Genomic DNA, 23,941 nt, shown 5'->3' with positions numbered 1-23,941 from the left:
ATAAATCTCTCGAAGAGCTTACATCTCATCAGTTAAACGAATATGCTTTCTTACTGGTTATATGAAGTGAGAAGCTTCAAGAGAACGACGTCGTCTTCTCCTTCTCATCACAGCGGGCAGACACACAAAATTCTTCATGACAAAGGCACTTCTAGATACAAAGTCACGAGACACCAGCAGCGGAAGAGTCTCCCGGGTGGATATCAAATCCCCTCGGGCATCGCGGCACTTTTTTCTTGGCAAAGGCGAGAAGCCGGTCACTGAAAAGGCAAAGATATGTCGGTCTTCCATGCGATATGCTGGTCAACAGAACCTTGAACACTGACCGAAAGATACACCTCACTTCGGCGCTGTCAGTATTCAAGTTTTTCCTTTAAGGCCGACATGTAGCCTATCACGTCTGCTCTGATATGCTGGGATTTTTTCCCATTTTTCAACACCGTTTAGCCGCTCAAATGCCCAGTCCACCATGATGTAGTTTTGCATGGCGACATGTCGAATTTTACCCCTGAGTCAGGGATGGAGATAATACGGGTGCACAGACTACGTGATTTACCTTACAATCTTGCATTCCACCATGAAAGGTGCCATGCCCTTCCATTCTGATGCCCTCATCATCGCTGAAGAGAAATTTGATGGGTGGGCAAGTGGATTGGGATTGGGGGCGCAGAATACGAGAGGCAGTCCAGGAACTTGGCACGTAGCAGCCAAAAATATCTGCTCCCTGTGGAGCGAGTGTCCAGCAACTGGCCGAAGCTACCTCCTCGGACATATAAAATCGTGTCAGCATCTTAATGAGGCGCATTGGTTCACCGTTTCAAGCCGCGCGCCAGATATTCTAGAACAAAACCGGCATTTGTAGGACTCCGTAATGTACCGGTGAAGAAAAAAGAAGAAAGGGCTAGCAAATCACGAGCCGGCATATCTCACTAGAACACTAAGATATCGATTTTTGTCTCCAAAACCCGGACCTACAACTCCAAAGGGCGTAGCACAGCCTGCAAAGAGACAACTATGTGGAAAACGAAGTTTGAGTTAACCACTCTAGGAGAGTACTTTTCTCAAAAAAGAAAAAGTATCCGTGCTCCCTGGTACTTACTCGTGCTGGTGATTTGCAATCCCGGGGTAACCCAATGCGTACCAACGTTGCGAAACGGCGATTGTCGAAAAGGCTTGAGCTTCAGAGGCGATCAGCGAGACACAAACGTGTCTTCGCCTTAGCGATGGTCGTCGAACCAAACGCAAACGGGGCTGAGTCTGAAACTTAGAGCTATTGCCATCTAATAGCATCTAATAGCATAATAGCTCTGCGGAGGGACGGAGCCGTCAGGGCCCGGACTGCTCAGCTAACAAGACCGTATCCACAGAAGCATACTCCATATTCTGAGGAGGGAGTTGACTGCGCGAATGACATACTGTCTCCGCAAAAAGGCCGTCTTGGAACCGATGTCTGGCTCTCATTCGTGGTCGATTATGATATGCAAGAATGCTGGACAAGGCTGACATGGAAGACCTTGATATGCCGCAGGAGGCGACGCAGAACTGAGACGAACCTGATCGTCACTAAAAGATATCATGCATCGTCGCAGACTGACCCCCATCTAGAGTACCAGTATGAGCATGAAACTTCGTTTGTCTTTGAAATGAGGCCCCTAGCCTCGTGACACTTTCGTTTTTCTTGCTCCGTGAAGCCGCCACAGCCTGCCTGTAAGACAAAATTGGGTAAGAGAAAGGAGCCCGTTGAAATTTTCTTCGATGCCGTGCCGTGCGGCCGCCGGCCGGTGATAGGTGCGGCGCTGCCCGGTCCCACAGCCATGACTCCTGCGTTGGAGAGCAAAGGCATGACTCGCTGGCGTGTTAGCTATAAATTGCAGCTTGAACTCAAAAAGGAAGAAGACTCGCAAACACGTGGCAAAGGCTCCCAGTGGCTGCAGCGGCTTGTTTGATAGAGTAGCAGCATGAACTGGCGGTATATCGACTGGACCAGCTCTATCAAACACCGACCCCTTATTGCTCGCCCTTTTCAAGATTCCCGGTGCTGCTGCCGTTTGGGATTCGCGGGTGGGGGCGCTAGGTCGGCGGTCGACTGGTGCAAACGCTTCAGACGCCGGATCTAAGAGATTATCGATCCTGGAAGGGCTGGCGACAAGGATCTCGACGAGCTAACACGACGACGCTTCCAAGTCCGGCCCTTAGAGGCGCTGATCATGGGCAGCGAATCTCCCAGCAAGCCTCGGCTGGCGCCCATCCTTGAGCCGACTTGCTGACTCTGGAGAATTTGGATCGTCGGCAATTAGTCGATGGCCGTTGCGGTATTGATTATCTTTGTCCGCCACTGGCTTACCCGGATGAAGTTGGACTGAAGCGGATGGAATTGCAAAGGCGGCGTGGCAGCATGGATTGCAATGACGTCCTGGTACAGGGGATGAGTTAGTAGCCAGCAATTCCTTGTGCAGTCTGCATTATCAGACACCAGGTATTAGAGGCGAGTTTGTCGTGATTGATCCTTCGCACTACCACGGTACCTGACCCAGTAGGTGCTAGAGTAAGGAGAAAGGTACTGTAGATAGGCGGTGTTATGGAGGTACTACAGGTACAAACAGAGCCGGGCTAAGGTTAGCAGCGGCCATTCCATGTGCTACTGTATGGCGGCAGAGTTGAGGAAGGCACGGGACTAATAGGCGGTCCGAGAGATGTGCTGCAGGAACGAACGGTCGCGTATCAATCGCTCATCTTTTGCGGAAATCGAGATTCTCCATTCTCCATTCTTCAGCCAGATGAATTGCGGGAGCTGAGAGTCATTAAACATTGAACCAACAGAATCATCAACACCAGACCCTTTGCTTCTTTTCAACCAACTAATAAGACATGCAATTTCCATCCCGCTAGTCATGTTGAGTGACAGCTCTAGCTCTCCCGCCGGGAGATGTCAACGGAGTTTTCGGTTTCTTAGGCTGAATACGCTGGATGACCCGCTGCGGGCTGTTGGCTGCGCTCACCGTGGGAACCCAACCACACAGATGTCTTACAATGATGAGGAAAATAGGACCAAAAAAAAGGAGAAGATGAGAAAGCGGGCAAATCTTGCTTTCCAATCAAACGGATCTGGGGTTAGCACCACTGACATAATGCCCATAGCAGGCACGCCGATGCAACGTATACTCGGCGAGGGGCAGGGTCTTGCTTGACCGCACAGGAGATTAATCGTCTGCAGGCACAGGCCCGCTATCAATTCTCAAGAATCCCAAGCAAACGGTTTCCATCCGCAAAGTCGCCACACTGTTGATCTTCTAGAACCAATATGGCTCGCTTGGCAAGATTCGATCAGGTCGAGTGCCTGAAGATGATGCCAATGCTCCGTGTTCTTGGCCACGCCATACCCCGCGCCTTGGTATCGCGGATCCCCATGTCGATATATCAGTTGACCTCATAAGATGACCCGATCTCTTTCCAATGTTACTTGGGTACAAGTACATACAGCTCTATGATTTGTCGATTTGTCGGCTTTAGCCTGGAACCTAACGGCCGTGTCTCAGAGCAATCTTCCAGCAAATCTTCCTCGTCTAGGCTCGGCCATGCTTTGCAGATCAGACACCAAAGGGGACATCTAATATCGTCAATATGCGATATCCTCGACAATTAGGCAACAACCATGTAGCCCTACGCGAAACTACATTGGGTCTGTGGAGTCGACAACCAGATGCTTGTCCAGAGGCTTCATGTTTTTCTTCCAGGTTTCAGGGTTCATGACTCCTTCGCTCGCGCTAGCCATAGCCCCGGCCCAATGAGGATAATATGGGGGACTTCCCGGAGGCACCTCCGCCAAGCCGGTCTATTTACTACAGCGTAACGCTCCGTACGCAGCCGCTCAAACGAAATGTCCATTGCCTGCAAACCGGTTGTGCCAACTCGTTGTTTTGACAAAAGGATATCAAACGAATACTACCTTCAACGTCGGGGCACCTGTCGACTTGTTTCGTTCGGATTGCTTATGATGTTTTTTTATATGCATGAGGGCTTCAACGAGGTTGCCCTTGACATCTGATTATACAATTCCCCAGATGGCGAGCACATGAAAACAGCCCCAGTGTGGGGACACCACCGTTTTTTTTCTTTGATGCCAAGAGCTGTCTGCCCCTGACAGCTGCTTGGAGGCGTTTTCTTAATGCTCATGCGTACACAGATGACTATCTAGTAATGTTCCATGTCAGTCCAGGCCAACCACTTTGCCGCGTTTGTACGTATATTTCGCAAGCTCGCCGACCAGCGAGCACGGCTCAACGGGCTAATTGAGTACTACCTTGCTTAGCTGTTGATCCAGTCAATAGCCTTGTACCTCGCTTCGGCATGGATACATATCGCATCTCCACCTACGTCCGCCGCCCCAATCCACTCACACTATGCATGATACTGGACTCAATCTCCGACCTCTCAATGATATTCCCCATACAACTGTTGTTGATTCGGTTCCATCGTCTCGGCCTCCCCTGCTCCTAGTCTAGCCACGATGTCGTTAGCCTTCTCACCATGGGCCGCTCAAAGCAGGTTCGCCTTGGCCGTTACTTCGTATTACTACCGCAATAAGAGACTGCCGCTTGGCTTTTACCCCGTTATACTTGACGCCCTAACGACTTCTGACATTCATCCCACCCAGCGGCAGGCATTCTGAGACGCAGGCGCCACCACTGACCGTTTGTCCACTTTGCTTCCAAAGCATCGTTGAGTCTCGCCCGTGCTTCTGGCGCCGGCACCTGGTCCGTGGGCCTTGAGTCGAACTACTGAGTCTGCGTCGATCAGATACTGGATTCAGAGGGTTAGCCCATTTGTAGTATTAGTACGGGAGCGCACTCCCACGTTCTCCATATTCATGTTTATCTATCCTCTTCTACCCTTCCGTGCTATGATTTGCAAATTTCATGTTTGGCAGTACCGGTAGTGCTGCTGGACTCACGCACCCTCTTCGTCGACCCCCTGCCATCTGCTGTTGGACGTATACGCACCATCAGCGCAATCCCTGATTCACTCCTCCCCCATTACTGCGCATATAATACCAGGTTTCCCCTTCTGGAGAAATCTCACAAGGACGGTCAAATTCTCCAACTGGGAATCAACAGACTCTTACTTCGACGGCGAGGACCGGAGCTGCCGGCACGTCTTACAAAACGACTTGAGGCTCACGACAGCCCGCTAATCGCCTCTCTTTCCTTTTTCGACACTTGATTGCTGGATGTTGTCGATTGCCCAACATGTCTGACGGTCTCACCCAGAAGCAGCTGAACATTATCAGCGACATAGAACGAGCGTGTTCAGTGATTTCTCTGTTAGGATGTGTTTTCATCATTGTCACATTCTGCTTTTCAAGCTCGTTCCACAAGCCCATCAACAGACTTGTGTTTTACGCCTCGTTTGGTAACATGATGACCAACGTAGGCACACTCATGTCTCGAAGTTATCTCAGTTCACCGAACTCTCCCGGTTGCCAATTGCAAGGCTTCCTGATTCAGATGTATGCGTCTTCGCATCTGACCTTGTTGCCACCACGCCGCTGACGAATTTTTTAGGTTCATGCCTGCTGATGCATTCTGGACACTGGCCATGGCCTTTAATGTCTATCTTACTTTTTATCACAAATACGACGCTAGAAAGCTACGACGAATGGAGATACCTTATCTGTTATGCTGCTACGGCATTCCCTTTATTCCTGCTTTTGTATACATCTTCCTCAAGAACAAAGAGGGCTACCGCGCATATGGCAATGCCACCCTGTGGTGCTGGATCACCACCGAGTGGGACATTTTCCGTATTGCAACATTTTATGGCCCTGTCTGGTGAGTTGACTTGGAGAGCTTTGAAGAGGGGAAGGGGGATTAGTTTTATTGACACAAATTTAGGGTCGTCATCTTTGCCACCTTTTTCATCTACATCCGCGCAGGACGAACAATCTATGAGAAACACAAGCAGCTCAACGACTTTCACTCATCCGAAGGCCTGTCATCCGTGGACGTCATCACTACCCTCAGGACCACTGAAGTGACGGTCACTACTTCGGAAGCCGTGGCAGACCCTGGAGCTTTCCGCACTCATCCCTCTCCTGGCCGCCACCCATCTATTACAGATCCAGAAGGGCAGAACCCCAACTACTCGGTGCATATCTCAGCTGCCCAGGCTCCCGCGGACGACAAGATTGAACCTGTTAAGCCTGCCAACACGGAGACTACGAAGAAGTTGAGATTGGGAAGATCAACACGACCGCCGACGGCCCGACGACGAAACTACGAAATCAACAACGCAGCATGGGCTTACGCCAAGTGTTCCCTTCTATTCTTTACGGCACTTCTTGTTACATGGATCCCATCGAGCGCCAACCGAGTCTACTCCGTTGTCAAGAGCCAGGAAATCAACGCACCACTTGAGATTATGAGTGCATTTGTGCTGCCGCTTCAGGGATTCTGGAACGCCCTCATCTACGCCGTCACATCGTGGGGCGCATGCAAGAGCTTCTGGGAGGACATTCGAACGGGCAAACGGCCAGAGGTGATGGAGCTAGTTGGAGGAATTGGCGCAACCGACGAAAATAGCCGGCACAGTCGGCGCATCAGCCAGTTTAGGCCAGGCAACCGGTCAAAGGGACTCGACTCGGAGAGTATGACAGAGCTGGCTAATACACGAACGCATTCAGCAGATGCATCGGCAGACAACCACTCAACTTATGGACATTCAAGCACTTGATGACGATATGGAGAGATGTGTTGCTACTACTCGAGTATAATATTTAATCGTCCAGCGAGCGTGCTGCTCTGGTTGACTTTCATTCTTCACTTCTTCCAACGATGCATCTTTTCATCTTTTCATTTTTCTTTCCTCTTGGTATTTTTTTTTGGTCTGAACGCTTATGACGGCAAAGGATGATGAGTTCTGGGGGTATTCAGGGACAGCGGCGCCTCTCGCCGCTTAGGAAAAAAAGAGGGCAGGAAGATACCCAGGACTTTACTATGACTCTCAAAACACTATTGACGCTGAAATGCGCTACATTCACCGCTGCCTTTTTTCCCCTTCTCGTCTTACTGTGATTATGTCGTGTGTCATCCCAGTCATTGTATCCCAGGAGCCATGTTTTAATATGTATCAGTGGTAGCTGGCAGAGCTAAATGCCTTTACGGCGGACTATTTGTTTGGCCGTCTGGTGATGAAGCCTTTCATACATATGAGCACTTACTGTACAGGACCTACGAAGCGCCTTTCGCGCCACGGTTAAACGGAGCAGCTAGCGTCTCTCGGTGAGGTTCTGCCTCTTCTGTCTTGGCCGTTTTGCAATCTAGATCCATGGAGAGACTTGTTTTCTTTCCCAGGGGTAGTGATTCGGGGAAGAGGAGGGGCTCGTAAAAGGCCCTCCAAGGGTGCGAACCAAAAAATCGCGTGGCAGTTCGGGGTAACATTTTCAGGAACCAGGGCCTAACAATCTCCGCACCACAGCGAATGCTTTAAGGAGGGGCAAGGCAAGGTATAAACCCTTGCGAGATCCTTTCAAAATCCTGCCCAGTTCGATAATGCACTTTGTGATCACAATCACACTGAATACTTTTTTTTTGCTGGATTTTACCTGTAGTGTCAGCGTCCGGCAAGGTTTGGTCTGACCTATTGAACCAGGCGAGAGTCATTCTCCTGTAGATTGACCCTGTTTTTCTTCCCAACGAATGAAAGTTCCGGATGTTCGGTTTAATACATTGGGTTAGGATTGGCGACCCTTTTTTTTTTTTTTTTGGTGGCCGGGAGAGACGGGAAGAACGGGGAAGACGGGAGGCGCAGGATGGGGCGCAACACGTAACGGATAGAAAAGCCACAAGAAGATGAATTAACAGAAAAGGTAAAAATAAACATTGAGGGCAAATTAGTTCATTGTATACTCCGTATTTGAGGCTATTTTTCTTGCCGTCTTTTTTGTTCAACTTTTTGTGTGTGCCCCTGCATACTGGAGCAACGCCGTCGCCGCTGTTTCCCGTGTCCAACGTCACTGAAGGAGGGGAAAAAAGCATGGATGGAATCTTCACCAAAAGAAGAAGGCATCAGAGCGTGAGAATGCGGGCTTACTTGGCTCAGCTCAGCTGGGAAAAGAGTACGAGTAGGCCTATCTATCATACATGTGATACTGTTCCCTGGGAGAGCATCATACAGATGTAAGCAGTGAGTGGCCCCCTGGACGCGGTGAGAGTGAGCTAGCCAAGCCCGTTCGTCTGTTTCTTTATTCGATATAGGGCTGAGGTGTCCGTTCAGACGGGGATGTTTTTTTTTGGTGCTGACAGCTTTTTTTGATAGCGCCTTTCGGCCGGTTTATCCTATCTTTTCTCTAGGATTTTTATTTTGTCTGGCTGCTGGACTAGAGCCCGTCGTCCCGGACACAAGCTACGGATACAGCGATTAGTGCCCGTTGTCTGTTGCTGGTGTTGTCTGTTGTTCCCCTATTTCGCATCCTGTCGGTCGCCGTTATCTTTTGGGATATTCTCGCAGCTGCTGGCTGTGTCTCTCAAGGGTCTACCAACACTGCCTCTCCAAATACGGGAGGACGCAGGAATCACATCACACCTGGCGTTGGGTCAAAAAGTCGCCGTTTTGGACTCGACTCCATCCATTGGGTAAGCAGTACCACCTTCTTGGCTCTTCCGTACGTCCAACACCAAAAAGCAAAAAAAAGACACGGGAAAACGGAGAAGCCCTCACACGTTCAATCGGCGCAACGGCAGGACCCCCCGAACCAGGACAAGCCCCAGAGGAAACACAAAACGGGCCAGCGCCTCGAAAGCGGCATAGCTTACGAGCAAGACGAAACAATGGCGTTGACAATTTAGGCACAAATGGAAAGAAAAAAGATGGGACGAGAAAGGATATTCTTCCCTCATCCTTGCCTTGCTTTCCAGGGCCGGAAACGCGCGGGTTCAACGGTCGCCGGCGTTGGGGCTAACGGTGTGGGATGAAGATGAGTGATGATGACAATTGCTGTTTTCTCTTTGCTTTTGCGGCTTTATTCTCCGAGGAGAAATGAAAGCACATGTCTCTAACTGGCGCTAAGACTAAACAGCAAGAAGAAGAAAAACGAAGAAGAAAAACCCATCAGCCAACAACAACTCGTGTGTGGCCCCTTGCATGACTGCGTTGCAGCAGGATTCCGTTCGCAGCTTAAAGAGGGAGGTTAAATCCTCGTGGCTGCATAACGCAACGCAACCCAAGCGGTGCTGCTCTTCTCCGGGGCGTTGGTGATGTGAATGTCGTTTACTCGTTCAAAGTGTTCCATTGCTGCGCTGCCTGATTGATGCTTGTAACAAAGTTCATACGGCGACCCAGTTCGCCCCCTTGTTGACGTCGCATCAGATCCAAGTTTTCCTCCTGCTGCAACTCCAGCAATCCAGCCCCCCTGCTCAACGCTTCTCTCGACCTTGAATTTTGCAGCATCGCCAGCTGATCGCCAGCACCGCACGAGCCTTCTTCTTTGTTCCGCTTCTCCACATGTAACCCTGGATCGTCATGCGATGCTACCAAACACGTTGCAGTACGGAGTACGGAGTAATGCCGATGGCAATTGCACCGAGCATGTCCATTACCAATCTCACAAGGCATCCTGCACAACACATGTCAGAACTGAGCCGTCCATTCGATAAGTCCGAGACTACCCTACTTGACCCCCGGTGAATTCGTAATATTCCCGGCCGCAGAAACGCCTCCTCAGAAACAACACCGCCCTCCCTTGTATATAGAGACTAGCTCAGCGCCACAACTGCCAAACGTGAGAAGGAGGGTAAGAGAGAGAAGAAGAAGAGAAAAATCAAACAAAGTGAGACATCAGGGGACACCGGGGAGGTTCCGTGCCAAAGTAACGCAACCCGAATCATGTCAACACCATCTTCACCGAGCTAGTCAGGCGTTTCCCCAAAGAGGCAAAGGAGCATCTTGGTCTTGAAGGAGACCAACATCCAGAGCTACTCGCCGATGCCGGTGGACTTTTGCACTGTCTTGACTTTATAGTCCTCCTTGACTCCTTTGACAGTGTGATATTCCCAAAAAGTGCCCAATTCGAGGCACTCGGCGACGCATGCAGGGTCATCCCACCACCATTTAGAAGCAGTGACATGTGAACCCCATGCTTCGATCCACAGCATGCGTCCAACCAGACTTCTAACCTGGGCCTTTGCTTCATTCTCTGCTTGAATCACATCCTTGATCATACCCGGATCTGTGTCCGTTGCACTGCTGGGGACGGCATAAAACTTTGTTGTCGTGAGAGTACTTCCATCTCCGCGAAGACCAGCCTCCGCCAGCAGAGGAGGGAAAGCTGTACTGGGACTCATACACTTAGCTTGTTTTGCTAGGTTTCGAAGAAGATGCTCTTCTATCCACGTCTTCAATTTCCTACCCATGGTCCCCGCACGGGGAAGTGGATCGATGAGCACTAGTCGAAGGAAGCCTTTCTTCTTAAGACATTTGTAGACATTATTGAGTATCCCAGGTAAATAGGCTGAGGGACACAGAGACGGCAACGTCAGAGAATGAACTGATTCATAAACGCGAGGTGCTACTGGAAAGTCTGTAGGTGAGACTTGGGAAACAGATATCACATGAACATTTGCAAACAACTCCCTCTTCGGTATGGAGAGCTGCGAGACGTGATATATCTGCTTCTGGTGTTCTAACGCGGCGAGGTAGGCGACAGTGGCTACAACAATACAGCCCATCATTAGCAACTTTGCATTCAACTAGGGGTGAAGACGCAATTACCTGCTGAATCGTAGATGGACAATATCATGCGAGCCGTCAAGGGAGTCTCTTGGCGTGGTTGCAACGGTCCATTAATCGCTGGAACTTGATCCATATGGATCATGGTCGAGAGCATCCACCTTCGCTGTTCCTCAACCTCAGGACTATTGGTCAAGAGAAAGGAAACATCTTTCTTTGCAACACCCTTCCAAAATGACTGCAGTCGAGATAGAATATCCGGCACGCTGGTGTTTGCCATTTCGACGACAGCCAAGCGGAGCCAGCGGAAGCTCTTGTTCATACCAACGCCATTCTGGGGTAGCCGGCTGTAGTCAATCTCGTCGACGGTGGAATCGGGTGATTCCCGCAGAAGAGGACATGGGCTGGACGCTTCACTCGGCTTAGGAGTAGGTCGCTCCCAGCCCTCAACGAGTGTCCATGCTTCGGGATTATTAGGCGTGATGGGCATTTCGACGCTGGAATCTGCCGGACGGAGGAGGGAGTTGACAAGCGGGATGGGAATAGCTGGAGATCGAGGTGTTGGCCTGGCTGTTGGCGATGATGAAAGTGATAAAGGCCTTGAAGATAAGTATCAGTTTCAAGAAAAGATGTTTATTGATGCATCTGCGGATGAGGTAAAGTACGCAGAGTTGGACAAGAAAAAAAAGTACTACTGACTGTTTCTGTTTCTCAGAGGCCAAAAGCGGTGTCAGTGGCCTATCGGCAGAAGTGTCAGGAGCGACTGGAGCTTTTTTGGGCAGGAAAGAGCCGTCGTCAGCTGTCTCTGTCATTTTTGGACTTTGCCCGAATATCTGCATCAAAGACTTCATCTTTTCCGACTCTGTCAAGTCATCAGATGCCGAGCCACCAATTGATATATGTTCGATCGATAACGGTGAGAAGAGAGAATCTGCGTTGCAGGTGAGCCGTCAACTATGAACAACATGCAATTTGGGCCATCCTCACTCACCCTCAGTTGAAAGATGCAGCGGCAGCTTTCCCCCGTCATCGACAGATCTCTCGGAAAACAAGGGACTGGTGTTTAAAGGGCTGTCGATGCCATTAAGCCGGTCCAAGAAGCTGGTAGATATACGACCGGAACTTCGGCGGCTCCCCTGATCAAACATGTTTGATATGGGCGACCGATTGGGAGACGCAATGATGGGAGACTCGACTCCTGACGACGCAGACGACGCCATCTGCGCATTGGACGACGACGTGTTTGCCTTCTTTGCGCCTCTGCTACGGAAGATGGCAAACGGAGAGTCAGTTGACCAGCGTGAGCTGGCTGTGGATGCCGAACGCCGTCTCGGCTGACTCTTGACTTCTTTCTGGTGGGCTTCCCTTTTCTCTTTTCGTGCTCTGTGCTCTCCCACCAGTTTTATATCAGGGTCTGTCCAGATGACATCCCACATGGCAGCGGTGCCCCTCGCAATCAAAAGAGGGAAGAGGAGCAGAGGAGAAGAGAGTTTATTCGCTGTCGTTCAAGCAGCAAACCTATCTCATGAGAGTGCCGCCCAAATGGGCTGATGAAGCAGCCTGATCTGATGCAGCGGCAGCAACGTAACCAATAAGTCTTGGTGTCACAGCAGCAAACGAGCCCCAAGGGGTGTCATGGAAGACGCTGCTTGCCTGACTTGTCAAGTCGCGTCTCTTGAATGACACTGATCGAGGCTTATACAGATGCTAAAAGATGACTGGGTATGTGAAATGTGTGTGGTATTGGCTTGGAACACTTTGGGTTTTGAGTTGCGAAGGGTAATGAAGCAGAAGATAAAATAAGCAGCTATGGCAGATTCAGTCGCGATCCGACACTACAATCTCCACGCTATGAATCAGATCAGAGCCCGAGGCAAGCGAGAGAGCACAAAGGGCTCAGCAAAAGAAGAACCAATAATCAAGTTATAGCTGCTCATCAGCACAATGCCAAATCGCCGAGGGGGCGCTGATGGCAGTATGGAGGGACAAAGCAAACAAACCTGGGACAAAGAAGCTAGAAGCACCAGAACCCAGGCCATCAGATGCGCTCAGTGGCCTGGCAGCCTCGCAGCCGCAATCTGGACGCCCTCGAGTGAGAGAAAGGCCAGCTGCAGGAAATGTGAACACAGCAATGCAAGTTCCCGTGTCGTGGCGTCGAGGTTGGGAGAGGACAGCAGCTGTATATGTTTGCTGAGCAGCGAGTTGCGGGCGCAACAGTCACGATGCCTCTTAAACGGTGTGAAATTGTTCAACTGAAGAGCATCCACTTTGGACCACCTCACGACTTCACGACCTCATTCGCCAACAAGGGGGCCGCAGTCGATACCACTTTCTGCTAGCCATGTGCTTAGATGTCAGTATCGAGGATCCTTCGCTTCGTGCAACTCTCCTACGGCGCCGCTACAACAGGATCTGACCCATCACGAGATTGGAAGACGAGGGTTCGTGTGTTGGACATTATGCCTTGCTCACTTGGTTGCGTGAAATGTTCCTTGTCTATTACGGCCCTTTGGAGCTCTCCAAGGTGATGTCCTGGTTGTCTCACCAAGTTGAGAAATACGAACAAGTTGAGCGTCATCTTGCGTTTTTGCTTTGACTCGGAGCGCGTGTACTTTGGCCTCAGTCGCCTAGAGCAGTGTCATAGTCACCGGCTGCCTCTCGATACTTGATTGTGCAATCATGACCCTATATTGGGTATTTGAAGCTCGGCCACTCCGCCATTTAAGAGGATCAGCCAGCCATGGTGCTTCTGTCCAGCAATCGATGTCCAATGACCACCGGCACATTCCAACGTCCACGTGCGCATTCCAACGTCTACCGGCGCATCCCATTTACCATTGTTTCCATATTTGCCACTGAAAGACGGTGAGACATCGGCAGCAGCTACCGACAGCACTTGTTTCACTCGCTCCTTTGCAATCTGAGTCAACCGTCGAGTCAGCTGGTGAAGAATCCTTCGTCCTTGTTGTACCAATAGTGTGTATATCACTCTGGGCTAAGCCCATGTTCAGATCATCCAGACTTGTCGCAAATATGAATCGACCTTGGGTATGGTCAATCTCCAGCCCTCACCTTGATATTTCTAACATTTGACTTGCAGGTGACAATTTTGACGCTTGGTCTCTCTCGTCTGCTTCATCTTTTTGATCCACCTCCATGATCTGTGCGAGTACGAACACGCGCTATCATCCACTGTGTAACGAGTTTTAACGATTCCCATATCAGCACAGACATCTCTCGTACAACGGCCGGTGCCCTCGGCTACTTGCCAGATCAGACATGGATTGGCCAAAGCGCAAGATGCCGAGCCGGCACACCCTCGCCATCCCCAGCATGCCATGGTTGTCTATGTCTCTCATTGGAACCTGTGGCTACAAGTGCAACCAAAGACAAGACAAGGCCACATAACAGCACGGGTCGGCCGGTACCAAGCAGCAAGATGATATTTGTATGACGGGAAAGGAGATGATATGCAACGGCAAGTCGTTGCTTCTCGACTTTAGGTTCCTCTCCATATCGTACAACTACGGAGCGGATAGGCGGACTTGAAACAATAATGAAAGGTTCTTGTGGTAACATGAGAAGCGGATGGCCCGTACGGAAGTGCTGGAAATTAACTGTTGGTTCATCTGAGTCCATGTACAGCTGGATTGGGCTTATCAGCTTACATTGTTTTCATAAATTAGACCACCATAATTTCGGACTCAATGTCGATGCGCTGCCAGCCGCCAACCAGCTGCATATTATCAACCACACCAGACGGGCCGTACGGTTGGTTCTCACTCCACGCTCACTTGAGAGAGGGGTTGGCGGTCCTTAAATATTCTTTTCCTCAAGATAAACGTATTCTAGGCCTTGGCAAATCTCATCGCCAGCGTCTGTTTACCCACTCTCTTCCATTCAGATCCCTACAAGAACCAATCCTCCTCTCCTCCGTTATCGCTGCTTGCAGTTGAAACAGCCTTCTCTATACCTACATATCAATTTTGAATCCTACATTCGCACTTTCTTCTGGCGAAACTTGTCTCCTTCGAGACAGCTACAGTTTCCTCTATTCAAACAAACTACACGGTCTGATGGAATCTCCCACCGTCCAGCCCAAAGAGGGCCAAGAATCTGAAGCAGCCGACCCGGGAATCTTCTCTCCTAGGCTTCCTTTACCTCCAGTGGTTGGTCGATCCAGGTTCTGCGGATTTCGGGACTTTGCCGATCTTATGGACAATTGGCTAAGCACCAGTCTCCTCGGACGAATATTTCATCTTGCTGGTTCGGGACATGTAAGTTTGATCTAGTGTCTCTTTTTTCGGAACAGATGAGGAAAGAGGAACTTGATAGACTATGGAAGTTGTATGGGAAGCTGACTATGCTGATAGCCTGATGCGATTGAAGGTACAAGCTTTTTCAGGGAGATTCGCGCTGGGTTGACAACGTTTGCGACAATGGCATACATTATTGCCGTCAATGTATGTGGTGTTTGGCGAATCAATATTTGCATGACTGAAGTTGGCTGACTGGTGAATAAATTCTGAAGGCTTCGGTCCTGTCCCAAACTGGTGGAACTTGCGAGTGCAATCTGGCAGACAAATTCCAATGCGATACTATCTCTGACTTTGTGGACTGCAAAGAAGGTATGTTTGATCTAATCTTTTATGTGACATTTATCTAACCCATCATAGAGGTTCGCAGAGACTTGATTACAGCTACGGCAGCCCTGGCCGGCCTCTCGACTTTGTCCTTTGGCTTGTTTACCAACCTTCCCGTCGCTCTTGCGTAAGTCATGACAGAAATCCCCAATGCTTGCACGGCTACTGATCTGGATCTTTAGTCCAGGCATGGGGCTTAATGCCTATTTTGCTTTTCAGGTACGCTGAGTCACCCATCAATATCATTCGTCTATAGCCAGTTGCTAACTGTATGGCAAAGGTCGTTGGCTACAATGGCAGCGGTGCCATCTCCTACCGTACCGCCCTAACTGCCGTCTTCTTCGAAGGTATTATCTTCATGTTCCTCGCCCTGACGGGCATGCGTCAGTGGCTCGTCAGGCTCATCCCAGCCACCATCAAGACTGCCACTGGAGTTGGAATCGGCTTCTTTCTCACTGAAATTGGACTTTCTTACACGTCTGGTATTGGTGCCATCACGGGTGGCGGCACAGCGACCCCTCTTAGCTTGGGCGGTTGCCCTCCCGATATGATTAACGCAGTGACAGGAGCATGCAATGGAGGCCAGATGACGAATCCAACTGTGAGTAGCTCGATCTTCTCTACCTTCATCCAATAGAAGAGCGACTGCTGACGCGTGTGAATACAGATGTGGCTCGCCATCTTTTGTGGTGGCATCGTCACAGCCTTTCTTATGGCTTTTAGGGTCAAGTATGCCCTGGTCATTGGCATTGCCCTTGTCTCCATCATCTCATGGCCGTAAGTTTTACTCTCTATGCCCTCTCAAAACCTTTACTGATCTTTTCACCTCGTCACAGCCGCAATACTCCCGTGACCTATTTCCCCAACACCCCCGAGGGTGACTCTCGCTTCTCCTTTTTCAAACAAATCGTTGCATGGCACCCTCTATCCAAGACGCTCAACCAGCTTGACTGGAGCTTCGATACCGCCAGCACAACGCACTTTGTTCTTGGTCTCTTTACGTTCCTCTATGTTGATATAATCGACGCCACTGCCACACTATACTCCATGGTCCGTTTCTGCGGCGTTGTCGACCCCAAAGATGGCGACTTCCCTCGCTCAACCATTGCTTACTGCACCGACGCGGCATTCATATCCATCGGATCTCTGTTTGGATGCTCCCCCATCACGGCCTTCATCGAGAGCGGTGCGGGTATCGCAGAGGGTGGGCGTACCGGCCTCACCGCTGTGGTTGCGGGACTGTGCTTTATCGTTTCGATCTTCTTTGCTCCTATATTTGCTTCTATCCCTCCGTGGGCTACGGGATGCACTCTCATCTTGGTGGGGTGTATGATGGCTCGCCAAATTACGCAAGTCAATTGGCGTTATATTGGCGATGTTTTGCCTTCGTTTGTTGTTATGACGTTTATTCCGTTTAGCTACAGCGTTGCTTACGGGCTCATTGCGTAAGATTCTCTTCGATAAATTTCCCCGTTTCATCAGAAACTAATCTATGATCTCGTTTAGTGGTCTTTTTGTCTACACTACCCTCAACGGCCTCATTGGCCTAGTCGTCTTGCTTTCGGGTCATCGTATCGAGCCTCGTGAATACGATCTCAAAGAGTACTGGACCTGGAGGGGTACCGGTCGTGCACCATGGTTCGTCCGAGCCATGAGAAGGAGCAAGGGTCACAGCTCGCCTACTTCAGGGGATGAACACAACAACCACAGTGACACCACTGCCACCTCGTCTGTTCCTAGCGAAGAGGAGAGCCAGAGGGGATTCAACGTCCAACACAGTTGCACCAAGGGTGATTCTGCAGCGACGGAAACTCTTTCTAGGGTGCATTTTAATCATGATGAAGATTACGACCACTATCATCATGGACATTCTTCGCCTTTGAGGGGTATAGCTTGTTGATTATGTGCTCGATCATTCTTATCGATTGGCACGCTTTGATGGCTTTCCCCTTGATGGGTTCAAGAATATGCAGTAACGTGGACACGAAAAGGGGCTGATGTGATGATGGGTAATGTGTCAACGACATCGCTTGTCTTGATTTGCTTAACTGTGGCATTCGTATGCAAAAGCTCGCTGTTTTTAAATCGGAATGGGTAATTAGCTTTCCACATAAATACTTCGTGTATAAAAACGAGTTTCCTCGTCAATCGCTCCCAATCTCGTATAGTTCCCTCAATGCATGTCATGCCAATGTAATTAAAAGGTCTCAATGGTATATTTTCTGTTAGAAAGAACGGTATGGCACACGTAGAAGCACGTTTAGAAGTTTATTCGTTGTGGCAGTTAGTGTATCTATGTAAACAACAACAGACGTACTATATAGTTATTAGAGCCTACATGTTACTGTTGGAAAGAACAGTGACACATATGTAGAAGGTTGTTCAAAAGCTTATTCGTTGTGGCGTTGGTATATCTATATAAACAACAACAGACATACAATGTAAATACTAGAACTTAGATCATTCAATACACTCGTTCCCCTACGTTTATAACAGTTACAACATTTTCTTGCCCAAAGTCTTATTATATCCTCAATATCTATAGCACATAACGCTCAAGTTACTGCAGACAATACCCAACAGCCGCAGAATGACGACCGCATTGCTGCCGCTAAGCTCCGCATATGGGCGACATTTGTTCACTGCTATCTACCAACCTAGTTTATCAAGCTACCGACACGGCTCCTTCGATATGCCGAATATGTCGTGGAGGTTCAAGAATATGGAACGTCGAACGCAGAATGCCATCCATTATCACTTCCTCAACCATCAAGAGACACATCTCGTCCCGCTAGTCGACCTTAGAACTGGAGGTGAGATTAACAGTTTTCCAAATTCAGTGGCAAAACTGTCTGGAATCGATGGTAGGTCTCCATTCTTTGTTCTTTCAGATTACAAGAAACTGATTTTGAATAGAAGTCACGGCAAGAAACATTTTGGACGCTCTCCAAATCGATCACCAGAGTTACAATGGGGATAATGTGCGGGAGCTGGTACGGTTCTATGCATATTATAATCCTGCGCAATTAGTTCTTCCACGCGTCAATGCTAGGTTTCCTGCAAATAAGATTATTTGCTGGGTGATTCGCAGAAGTTTATGGCCTCACCATTTTGGTAACGTCTCGGGGGGTCGAGTGGGCAGAGTAGCAGGGAAGACCCTTCAGATACACCGACGTCAGCCCTGACAGTATAATCTCCTCCTCCGACGGGAACACATATGGCTCCATGTTTATCATCCTCGGCATTTTGCTATCGGGTATCATATGGGGGAGCAGGGACAGTCTCGCCTGAGGAGTCGGACCAGTCGATGACTGGATGACTGACGATTCTCATCGGCGTCAACATCAAGGGTTGCCTTTTTTGGAACAACTGTCGATACAGTTCCGGGGAGTGTTGTTGGGAAACTGGTATCGACGTTGTTTCTGCTGAAGTTGCATAGGTAGAGATGCGTGGAATAAACAACGCGTTGAACATTGCGTGCGTCGACGCCGCGCGTATGATGTTTGACAGAGGATAAACGAAACAAATGGATCTTAGGGTACACTCAACAAACAAACCGCTTGGCAGTGGACGACTAAGAGAAAAAGTAATGGCAATGGTCTTGCAGGTGGACATCTGCAATTGCTGCCAGTTTGGTATGGCACAGAGATGGTGTAAGAGCATGAGTTGTGATGGGGAAGGAAAACGATTGTGATACCAATTAAGGGTTCATTGTATGATAGTTATCCGTATCATTCGAATTCATATTATACTCTGGCGTTTGAAGCCGAATGCTTTATACACGTAAAAACTCTCTGTTAATCGCAATGGGTATTAGCTTTTCACATAAACATCATGTGTACAAAAACGTCTCATCAATCGCTCCCGATTTCCGCATAGTTCTTTCAGCGAATGGCATGCCAATGTAATTAAAAAGTCTCAAGGGTATATTCTCTTGCCCAGATTTTCATCATATCGTCAACATCTACAGCTTCACTTTCACCCGCTCATGTCTAAATCCCCGCCTCCTCCCCTCGCCCCCATGGCCCTCTCGGCAGCTTTCCTCCTCTCAAGGCCTTCGTCCACCCACTTCTGCACGGCCTCGTCGCCTCCCGCATCGAGCTTCTTCTCGACAACATTTTTCAGAACCTCGCCGGCGAAACCAACAAAGTTGTGCCTCCGCAGTGCGTTCTCAAAAAGCCAGTCCTTGCGCTTGCGCTGCTCGCGCTCCAGCAGCTCCTCGTCGCCAAACTCCTGTGCGCGGATCCGCAGGTCGCGGCACATAGCCAGCAGGTTGAACCGGATCTCAGTAGCATCGTAGCGCGAGACGCGGCGCTGCAGCACGTCGACGACCTTGAGGGGGAAGTCCTCGGGCGTGCATGCGCCGTGGGAGATTGGCGCGGGCTGAAGGCCGTCGAGCTCGTAGAGGACGCCGTTTATGGGGGTGTAGGCGATGAAGTGGAAGACGTCCTCGGAGGGCTCGCCGGTGCGGGCGGTCTCGTCGGCGAAGGGGCTGCTGCGGGCGAAGCTGTTGTGGACCTCGCGGATGAGGTCCGAGTTGCTAAGGGCCTCGCCGCGGAACTCTGGCGGGAGGACCATTGTGAAGTCACGAAAGTCGTGCATCTGGGGCCCAATGTCGACATCCTGCGTCTTGTTCATGAGGACGCTGAGCAGGGCCTGCGTTGCGCAGGCGTTTTGGATCGTCTGGGCGGCGAAGAAGATGCTCTCGGAGGCATCGTGGTCGAAGCTGCCGTCGAGGGGTCCGTCGGGCGTAGCATAGGGCCTGTCGGTCGGGTATTTGAAGAGGAAGATTACGCCGTAGAGGGGCTGGAGGGCGAGGAGCTCCGAGGGGTCGAGGGTGAGGAGTTCTTCGAACTGGACATTTTTGACGCCGAGGTTTTCGATGAGGGATGTGAAGACGCCCTGATGACATGTTAACCGGACATTCCGTCTTTGTAGAGATAGATTGGAGTAGAGCAGAGACTAAGAAGAAGGACATACTGCATCAGACTCAACTACAATGCAAAGCAAAAGAATGCGTCAGTTTATAAAGAGCTTCTTTCATGTCGATTTCAAAGCCATGAGCTTGCTTACTTGTGTTCCAGCCACCGCTCATGATGTCACGCTATGCGCCGTCCAAACGACAGCCCAACCAAACAAATAGAAGATGGAACAGGAAATGGATCAAAATATCGTAGCTCAACTAGAGTTTCTCGAGCAAATTGTGCAGGTAATGGCGTAGTTTGTGGTAGTTGGTACAAGGCAGTTCGGTTTGTGACGACAGCTCAACTTGGGTATGTCAAATTGCCGATAAGATAAGAGGTCCGCAGGCACCCCACGAGTACGTACCTGTCAAGCTGTACAACATCCATCATCGCTTCATCTGCTTGTGCCTAGTAGAATTTAAAGTCCAGAACTCGTGAGATGCCTCCATCATATTCACAGATTGATTGATGCTCTAGCTCTCGTCTTTTATAGGTACATGAAAAGGCCTGAGCCTGCAAGCCTTTGTTTTCTTTTGTTTTCTTTTTTTCTTCTTCTCCGCTTTTGTTCGTATTCAAGGGCTTCATGTGAGAAACACCAGTTTCAACGCCCCTGCTCCTAACAGAATCTACAATCGCTAAACCCGCATTATTAAATCATGTTCATGTCCTGTCCCTTTTATGCAATTGCTAAGCTCCCGCCACCCATATACGCTTTACACGGCAGTAATTCCTTCTCGAACGGCTTTCTCTCTCTCCATCTCCTCGCGGCTGTTCTGCCCATCTTGCTGTGACGTCTCACCTCCATCCGTCTCAGGCGCAGTCTCTCCATCGTGGTTTGCATTGCTCTCTGCGGCGGCCGCTTCAGCTGCTGCCGCTGCCGCTGCCGCCTCGGCCTCTCTGCGTCGAGCTTCTTGGGCTCTTGCCTCTGCTTCTAGATTTGCAATGTGGCGTTCTGCAACGCCGGGCGCAATACTAGCAAGGAACAGGAGGCCAGCTCGCTCTAGCCGTCTCAGCTGACCTGCGAGCCAAGATTCTTGACCACGACGCTCGGCAACCAGCCTGGCAGCCATTTGGGCTGGGTTAGGGCTTCCATTCTGATCTGCTCCAGGGGCGCCATCACGACCCGCAGCTCCTCCTTGTCCAACATGAGCAGGGTCTACTGCAGGGAACACATTTTCGAGATGTCGTCCTAGTGGCCGCCAAGCCTGTTCAGCAACACCAGCCAACAATCCAGTGCTGAGAATGAATACGAAAAAGGCGAGAGCGATTATAGTCAACCATCTCGACCAGGAGGCGTTGGGAGACATGAAGAACCACACAAACAAGGCAAGGCGAATTATGAGCCAGATATGAGGAGCCGCCTGTACCAGCAGATTAGGCAAACCCACAGGAGGGTTGCCAGCGTGCAGAGGAACTATCCGAGGCTGCTGGTCATCTTGATGTTGCTGCTGCTGCTGCTGTTGGCGTGGTGGCTGTTGCTGTTGTTGCTGCGGTGCTGGAGCTTGGTAGTTTTGAGCAGGCTGCCTTACGTCAAAGCGGGGTGTTTGGTGTAAAGCATCATCTCTGCTTTGCGCCTGCATCGTGTGGATCAAGCTTGGGAAGCTGGTCCTGGTTCGGAGCTGTTGATGGTGACCGGCTGGCAAATACATCCTAGGCGTATAGTAGGCTTCAGCCACGGCACTGTTGAAAACCAGGGCGCGGGGACCTTCTGGAGATGAGAGAATGTACACCTCAACGCCTTGCCGCGACTGAGGTGTGACAAGTGATGGTGCCGACATAGAGGCGGCATTGAACGTGCCAGAAACCGATCTGAGCCCTAAATCCGGCGTAGCTCGACCACTGCTAGCTCGAGAGCCATTGTTGGCAAAGACTGAAGTAGTAATACTTGGTTGCGTGAGCGGGCGATTGTGAAGCGAGGCACTAGATGCACTTCGGCGCAAGCCGCTTTGGTGCAACGCGTTTGCCATGGATATCGGAGTCTGGTTCGCATCCGCCCCTCGCAGAATACCGTGAACGTCAGTAGGAGTCAGTGCGCCGTGGGGTGGCGCCGAAGCCGCTGACGGGCCGCCCGCTGCATTTCGAACAACAGTCTCTACATGATAGCTGTGACCGTTGGGTCCAATGGTCTCACGGTAGATTGTATGCGTCGGGGCCGGGCTTGCCCTTCCACTATTCGACTCTGAACCATAACCCCCATAAGCCCCTTGATTCGCACCAGCATTATCGCCAATGCCGCGCATGCCCATGTAAGCTCTGCCACGCTGGTTCTGGTTGACCATGCGAGCCATGGCTTCTCTCTGGATCTGGGTCAACCATTGCGTCATACTCTGATGCTGCTGCTGAAAAGCCGCTGCCTGCTCAGGAGTATGAGCCGGAGAGTGCGAGCGAGCTGGTGATGGCATCCGAGCTTGAGCAGTAGTCGGAGTCGGCTGCAGCACTGATCTTCTTGTCATTCCAGGCGGAGGCGGTGGTCCCATAAAAGCAGCGTGCGGAGGTGTCTGTCGCTGAAGATTGGGAGGCTGGTTTCCCAAAGCCGGGCTCTGGGTCCCAGACAAGAAAGCTGGCGTTGAGGATACGCTATCGGAAGCATCTCTTATGACAAGATGGATTGTCTGTTGATCGGGGCTGCGGAGCTGTAAGGCGATGGTTGTGTTAGCGCTTTCTTGCTTCATAAGTACATCAGATCGAAGAAAAGCCAACTCACAGCGTCTGCGCCGAATACATCTAGTAGACTATCAGTCTCGCGCAAAAGCGCTCGGCCACGGTAGATGAGCCGTTGGTTCTCGTCAGACGGCCGCAAAGGGAGAGTCTGTCGGATCTTCTCCTTGAGCTGCTTGATGGTGGTAGCGGCCGCCAGTCCAGGGAAGAGCAAAGGGCGGTTCACGCCCACGGACGGCGACACTACTTGGAGGTTGACGACGGGCTGGTCGGACGATGCAGGGTCTGCGCCCTGGGCCGCTTGGTTGAATAGCTCCGAAGCCATAATCGGGAGACAGCTTGCATGCTACCAGGCTATGGATGGCCGGCTTCGGTAGAGGGACGTTGTCTAGTTGTCGCGTAGCAGAGAGAAGAGAAAAATAAAAGTGCCGAGTAGGTATTAGGAAGCGTGCGCTTGTGTCATGTCAGACAGGGCTCTAGGTAGGGATGGCAACTTTTTTGGTTTCGGATGCGAGAAGGTGCACGCAACGGTCGAGTCGAGGCACAGCGGTTAATGCTGAGGCGCCAAGTGCCTATAGCAGGTCGAACAAGGGCGCTGCCTATCGGAAGGCACGCCAAACAAGGGGAGCGAGGAAAAGGAGTGGAAGGCCAAGCGCTTCAGTTCCAGGGAGGTGATGCAAGAAGATGGACAATCGATGGCTTCAACGGACTGAGCTGACAGATTGCAGTCGGCCAGGTACGTACCACACCTGCCAGTTGCGCGACACCTGAGGATAGGCCCCATATGGCTTAGCGCCATGCAGACTCGAAGGGTGTCACGTTTGTAAGCGAATTCCGCTCTCTGACCGTCTTCTTGATTATCACGTATGGAGTACTTGGCGAGAAAGCTCTGCATTGTGGCGGCTTTGTGCGTGATGCCAGAGACTGGGAGTACCGAGTACAACCCGATTAAGT

At 50.5% G+C, this 23,941-nt stretch overlaps 6 protein-coding genes across 6 annotated transcripts; 2 read left to right on the top strand and 4 right to left on the bottom strand.

The window, feature by feature from the left end:
- Window positions 1-4,958: 4,958 nt before the first annotated feature.
- Window positions 4,959-6,817, top strand: V8C40DRAFT_49410 (uncharacterized protein). Its single transcript, XM_083223032.1, has 3 exons — window positions 4,959-5,506; window positions 5,562-5,828; window positions 5,892-6,817. The coding sequence occupies exons 1-3, from the start codon at window positions 5,247-5,249 to the stop codon at window positions 6,727-6,729; spliced, it is 1,365 nt and encodes a 454-aa protein (XP_083071808.1). The 5' UTR covers window positions 4,959-5,246; the 3' UTR covers window positions 6,730-6,817.
- A 2,314-nt stretch (window positions 6,818-9,131) lies between these two features.
- V8C40DRAFT_249721 (uncharacterized protein) lies at window positions 9,132-9,878 on the bottom strand. Its single transcript, XM_083216822.1, has 2 exons — window positions 9,663-9,878; window positions 9,132-9,610 (listed from the first exon to the last, which is right to left on the bottom strand). Exon 2 carries the CDS (start codon window positions 9,607-9,609, stop codon window positions 9,265-9,267), a length of 345 nt encoding a protein of 114 aa, XP_083071807.1. The 5' UTR covers window position 9,610; window positions 9,663-9,878; the 3' UTR covers window positions 9,132-9,264.
- A 90-nt stretch (window positions 9,879-9,968) lies between these two features.
- On the bottom strand, window positions 9,969-12,158 carry V8C40DRAFT_280542 (uncharacterized protein; the record flags this gene model as incomplete). Its single annotated transcript, XM_083221405.1, has 4 exons — window positions 9,969-10,702; window positions 10,765-11,321; window positions 11,422-11,653; window positions 11,714-12,158. The coding sequence occupies 4 exons, from the start codon at window positions 12,156-12,158 to the stop codon at window positions 9,969-9,971; spliced, it is 1,968 nt and encodes a 655-aa protein (XP_083071806.1).
- Window positions 12,159-14,798: 2,640 nt separating this feature from the next.
- V8C40DRAFT_280536 (permease family-domain-containing protein) lies at window positions 14,799-17,475 on the top strand (the record flags this gene model as incomplete). Its single annotated transcript, XM_083221404.1, has 9 exons — window positions 14,799-14,999; window positions 15,096-15,185; window positions 15,254-15,350; window positions 15,399-15,492; window positions 15,548-15,584; window positions 15,646-15,966; window positions 16,033-16,142; window positions 16,202-16,810; window positions 16,872-17,475. The coding sequence occupies 9 exons, from the start codon at window positions 14,799-14,801 to the stop codon at window positions 17,263-17,265; spliced, it is 1,953 nt and encodes a 650-aa protein (XP_083071805.1). The 3' UTR covers window positions 17,266-17,475.
- Window positions 17,476-19,161: 1,686 nt separating this feature from the next.
- V8C40DRAFT_249713 (ubiquitin carboxyl-terminal hydrolase) lies at window positions 19,162-20,633 on the bottom strand. Its single transcript, XM_083216821.1, has 3 exons — window positions 20,439-20,633; window positions 20,346-20,359; window positions 19,162-20,267 (listed from the first exon to the last, which is right to left on the bottom strand). Exons 1-3 carry the CDS (start codon window positions 20,458-20,460, stop codon window positions 19,344-19,346), a joined length of 960 nt encoding a protein of 319 aa, XP_083071804.1. The 5' UTR covers window positions 20,461-20,633; the 3' UTR covers window positions 19,162-19,343.
- Window positions 20,634-20,705: 72 nt separating this feature from the next.
- V8C40DRAFT_249712 (uncharacterized protein) lies at window positions 20,706-23,702 on the bottom strand. Its single transcript, XM_083216820.1, has 2 exons — window positions 23,034-23,702; window positions 20,706-22,962 (listed from the first exon to the last, which is right to left on the bottom strand). Exons 1-2 carry the CDS (start codon window positions 23,310-23,312, stop codon window positions 21,043-21,045), a joined length of 2,199 nt encoding a protein of 732 aa, XP_083071803.1. The 5' UTR covers window positions 23,313-23,702; the 3' UTR covers window positions 20,706-21,042.
- Window positions 23,703-23,941: the final 239 nt, after the last annotated feature.

This window comes from Trichoderma camerunense (genome assembly GCF_050948025.1).
Source record: "Trichoderma camerunense strain CBS 138272 chromosome Unknown V8C40scaffold_12, whole genome shotgun sequence".
Taxonomy (NCBI): Eukaryota; Fungi; Ascomycota; class Sordariomycetes; order Hypocreales; family Hypocreaceae; genus Trichoderma; species Trichoderma camerunense.
The sequence above is the reverse complement of the archived record's forward strand: the minus strand, read 5'-3'. Positions and strand labels throughout refer to the sequence as shown.

What these genes read in the sequence shown, in the direction of transcription:
- V8C40DRAFT_49410 (XM_083223032.1), top strand. Translation starts at nt 5,247, where the DNA reads ATGTCTGACGGTCTCACCCAGAAGCAGCTGAACATTATCAGCGACATA. An exon ending in CAAGGCTTCCTGATTCAGAT is followed by an intron (nt 5,507 to 5,561) that starts GTATGCGTCTTC and finishes CGAATTTTTTAG; the next exon opens with GTTCATGCCTGCTGATGCAT. An exon ending in ACATTTTATGGCCCTGTCTG is followed by an intron (nt 5,829 to 5,891) that starts GTGAGTTGACTT and finishes ACACAAATTTAG; the next exon opens with GGTCGTCATCTTTGCCACCT.
- V8C40DRAFT_249712 (XM_083216820.1), bottom strand. Translation starts at nt 23,312, where the DNA reads ATGGCTTCGGAGCTATTCAACCAAGCGGCCCAGGGCGCAGACCCTGCA. An exon ending in ATGTATTCGGCGCAGACGCT is followed by an intron (nt 22,963 to 23,033) that starts GTGAGTTGGCTT and finishes ATCGCCTTACAG; the next exon opens with CTCCGCAGCCCCGATCAACA.
- V8C40DRAFT_249721 (XM_083216822.1), bottom strand. Translation starts at nt 9,609, where the DNA reads ATGCCTTGTGAGATTGGTAATGGACATGCTCGGTGCAATTGCCATCGG.
- V8C40DRAFT_249713 (XM_083216821.1), bottom strand. Translation starts at nt 20,460, where the DNA reads ATGAGCGGTGGCTGGAACACAA.